The 4706-nt window shown below is 30.3% G+C and overlaps 1 protein-coding gene across 1 annotated transcript in view; it reads left to right on the top strand.

The window, feature by feature from the left end:
• LOC107620997 overlaps positions 3904-4706 on the top strand; it is a 2796-nt gene continuing 1993 nt past the window's right edge. Inside the window, exon 1 of the mRNA XM_016323058.1 lies at positions 3904-4047. Within this exon, the coding sequence (XP_016178544.1) occupies positions 3904-4047 (144 nt within the window). The remainder of the gene's footprint in view (positions 4048-4706) is intronic.

The raw sequence follows: 4706 nt of genomic DNA, 5'->3' as shown, positions 1-4706 counted from the left end.
ATATTTGATAGAAATAATAAAAAAAATAAGTTGTATTTTTTATTAACGTTAATATCTCGTAGTTATAAACAAATGCAATACAAATTAAAGTTTAGAGAGAAAGCAACTTGATTTGCACCATTAAATTATGGCAAACGAATTTGTTTATGTGATATTTTTTTATAGTTGTCAAAATTAAATCGGTCAAACAGTTAGGTTATTGGTCTACTAGTTTATTGGTTTAACTGAAGAATTACTAGTTGAACCAATAGAATTGGTTCTGTGTAAATAAAAAATATAAAATAGTCAAAAACTTAAAATTAAAATTTAAAATACATATCTTCACTAATATTTTAGAAACAATCAAGTTTTAACAAATTATAATCAATAAATTATAATCTGATTAGGTGATTATTATTAAATAAGTATATAAAAAAATATACTTAATTTAAATATAAGTGAGTATAAAATTAAAATAACATCTAAAAAGTTATTGTATAGTTTTACTATATAATTAATAGGGTAAAATACACAGTTAAACCAAACCCAACTCAATATTACACAATTCACTTAAATGAAAAAAAAATTTTACATAGATCTCCCCATTCACTTTTCTATGTAAATGGAATGAGCTAGACTAGATTTAGCTTTCTATGTAAATCTAATCAGTCTGTTTCGATTTATGCATGCATGCATGCTGTCCTAGTAAATCTAATCACCCTATTTCGATTCATGCCCTGTCCTAGTAAATCTAAATAGGGTGATTAGATTTACTAGGACAGCATGCATGCATAAATCAAAACAGGCTGATTAGATTTACAATATGTAATTTGAGAAAAATAATTAAAATACTATATCAACAAAACTAGGCTATTTTTTTATATCTCATCTATATTTTAAATTTTAAATTAATAACTTTTTCATGTTTATTTCTACTAAACTTTTTAAAATAGATGGTTTCAAATAACGATAGGGATAGACGGTTAGTTTTAAATTGCTAGCGCACACGTAAAAAATTACTAGTTTTAAAAAAAACAGATAAATTTACGTAAAAGTAGTGTTTTAAAGTTGTCCATTCAAAACCAGTTAATTATATTTCTAGAAACCAACACATTTGAATTATTAATTATACATATTCAAATAAAATTTATCAAAATTTTTAATTTTTTTATAATTTTTTATTCTTTTGGAATACTATTTTTTTTAATACTAATTTAAATGTGTTTGTTTTTATAAAAATAATGTGTTAGTTTCAAATGAACAATTTTAAATCACATCAATTTTTTTTAAAATTAGTAATTTTTTGTTTCAAATGAATAATTTTAATAGCATACACGAACAAAAAATTACTAATTTTAAAAAAAATTGATGTGATTTAAAATTGTTCATTTGAAACTAACACATTATTTTTATAAAAACAAACACATTTAAATTAGTATTAAAAAAATTAGTATTCCAAAAGAATAAAAAATTATAAAAAATTAAAATTTTGATAAATTTTATTTCAACATATATAATTAAAAATTCAAATGTGTTGGTTTTTAGAAATATAATGAGCTGGTTTTAAATGGACAGCTTTAAATCATTACTTATACGTAAATTCATCTATTTTTCTAAAAACTAATAATTTTTTACGTGTACACTAGTAATTTAAAACTAGCTGTCTATCTCTATTATTATTTGAAACCATCTATTTTAAAAAGTTCAGTAGAAATAAACATGAAAAAGTTATTAATTATTTTTAAAATTTAAAATATAGATGAGATATAAAAAATAGCCTAATTTTGTTGATATAGTATTTTAATTATTTTTCTCAAATTACATATTGTAAATCTAATAAGTCTGTTTCGATTTATGCATGCATGCATGCTGTCCTAGTAAATCTAATCACCATGTTTAGATTTATTAGGACAGCATGCATGCATCCATAAATCGAAACAGACTGATTAGATTTACATAAAAAGCTAAATCTAGTCTAGCTCATTCGATTTACATAGAGAAATGAATGGGGAGATCTATGTAACATTTTTTTATTTGGGTGAATTGTGTAATATTGAGTTGGGTTTGGTTTAATTGTGTGTTTTACCCTAATTAATAATTAGCATATAAAATATCAAAGAATAACATAGTTCAATGACAAAAGGAGTATACAATAATAAAGAAGACTTAGGCTCAAACGATACCTTCATCAATTTTAGAATTTTCTCTCAAACGATTCAGTTGAACCGATTTTCACCGAATTTGACCAGTTCATCCCCCGATTTACCAGTTTTTCGATCGAACTAGTTGGTTCGATTCGATTTTTACAACTATGCATTCCTTACACTATTCTATTAGGTTTCAAATTTATTTTAATTTTAAAACCCTAATTTTTCATAGATTCCCATATCTCCAAGCGTGAGGATTTATCATCATGAAGTATGGAATGGTAACTAAAACACTTGAATGCTTTCAATCTTTCTACATTCTGCAATTCTTGAGTATACTAGTTATTGTTATATAATTTATTCTCCAAAACATTCACTATTTGTAGTTTTGTACTCATATAAAAAATCAAATGTTCGCTATTAATCATCATCACATTGTGAAAGTTGGGAGCTTTCAAATTCTTACATTTTTCATGAATCCTAACACTGAAGGAAAAAGGGCAAGAGAGGACAGCGTTGGCCAAAGGACAAACGACAGCCATCATCGTCATTGTGGAGAAAGATGAACAGAGAGAGAGAGAGAGAGAGAGAGAGAGAGAGAGAGAGAGAGAGAGAGGCGAGAGAGAGAATAAGAGAAGAGAGAGAGAAAGAGAAAGAGTTTTCAAAAGTAAAGGGAAAGGGTTTCGCATTTGAATTTTACCCCAAATTCGCTGTCGAATTTAGAGAGAGAGAGAGAGAGAGAGAGAGAAGGCGATGACATCCTTGAGGAGAGAAATGGTGAGGAAGATGTTGTTGTTGTTGTTGCGGAGGTTTCTGTGAGAAAGAAGAGGAGGATATTATTGTGAGAAAGAAAGAGAGTAACTGATATCTATTGTTGTTGTTGCTGCAGGCTTACTGCTACTTCTAGGAGGTTTGAGTAAGGGGAGAGAGTGAGGAGATGATGTTGTTGTTATTCTTGCTGTTTCTCTAGGGATGTTTGGGAGAGGGAGTGACTAAAATACTGTCTGTTGTCATTGCAGTTGCTTTGGAAAGGGAGCGGGAAAGAATGAGAAAACGTATAACGAAATTAACTTTTCTTTAAGGTTTGGTATTTTGTAGTGTTTTTTAATATTTGGGGGTATTTTGTCGCTAAAAAAAGTGGATGTCATTTTTATCAACGTATTGATAATCTAAAGGATGGAATTGGTAGTTTACCCTTTTAAAATTATGACTTATGAGAGAAAGTGAGTCATGAAATAAATTGAAAGAATTAAAAAAAATCTAAATTATCTAAATTCATAAATAAAAGGATTAAGTACAATTTTTGCATTTAAATTCATCCTTAAGGTTCAATTTGGTTTTAAAATCGTCCTTCGAACACTTATACCCTCAATGTCATCATCTCCATCAGAGAGAAGCAAAAACTCAGAGAGAGAGAGAGAGAGAGAGAGAGAAGCAGAAACTCAGAGAGAGAGAGAGATTGAAGAATAGAAGGGCTGCTCCTCGCCCTCGCCGTCGTAGCGCTGCGACTCGCCCTTGCCTCGCCGTGATGCACTTGGCCCAGCTTCTTGTCTCGCTGGTGGTACCACCTCTAAAAGGATCTCCAAGCCTTTGATTTTGATTTTGATACCCAACGCATTAGGAACAATGAGAGATTCGTGTCTTTTGTTGACACAGTTCTATCCCAGCATAAGTTTTCGAAATCCAAAAGCTCCGCCTCTCATGTGCGACACACATAGATGACGGCAATGCCATCGGAAGGTGGATGCGTGTTGCTCTCAGACCCTACCTTTAGGAAATGGATCTTCTTTTGTTTGGTTATGGTAATAGCAACTGTGCTGATGAAATATTCACATGTGCATCGCTGGTGTCTCTCGCCCTTGGTGGTGGTCGTGTTCCTTCCCTCCCTGTCCTCTGTCATCCAAACTCTTGTAAAATATGGGTGAGCTAGCAGAGAAACCCTAATTCCCTAATTCCCTTTCATCCCTTCCCCTTAATCACAAATCCTAATTTCTAAACATGGATTGTTGTTTCACGTTATTGGTTCTTTGGTTTTGGTGAGAAATTAGAGAAAGAACAAGATATTTGTTGTTCTTGTTAATGTCTAATCCTTTTGTTAATGTATGTTTTGACAATGATGATGATGATTTTCATGTTTCTTGTTAATGATGATGGTTTTAGTGATGAATTGTTGTTTTGGTTCTGATTTATTTGAGGTTGCTGTTGAAGGTTGGATTTTCTTGTTGGATTCATGAACAGATGGTGATGGGGTGGTAGTAGGTGGGGTGGAGGTGGTGGTAAGAAGAGAGAAACGATGATGATGGTGATGAGAAGAGAGAGAAAGAGAGAGAGAGAGAGAGAGGGTATTTTTGGCATTAAAAAAATTAATTTGTCAAAAAGGACAATTTTAAAACGATGTTGAACCTTAGGGACGATTTTGTATGCAAAAAAAATTGGGAACAAAAAAAAAATTCGGCCTAAACCATAGAAACCAAAATCGTACTTATTGATTCTAATTGATGTCAGTTTTAATGAAGCTAACTTTCTTAAATTAATACAAAACAATTTTTTTTCAAAATCTTAATTTTACAATTAATTTTG

Source organism: Arachis ipaensis, chromosome B10 (genome assembly GCF_000816755.2).
Source record: "Arachis ipaensis cultivar K30076 chromosome B10, Araip1.1, whole genome shotgun sequence".
NCBI lineage: Eukaryota > Viridiplantae > Streptophyta > Magnoliopsida > Fabales > Fabaceae > Arachis > Arachis ipaensis.
The sequence above is the reverse complement of the archived record's forward strand: the minus strand, read 5'-3'. Positions and strand labels throughout refer to the sequence as shown.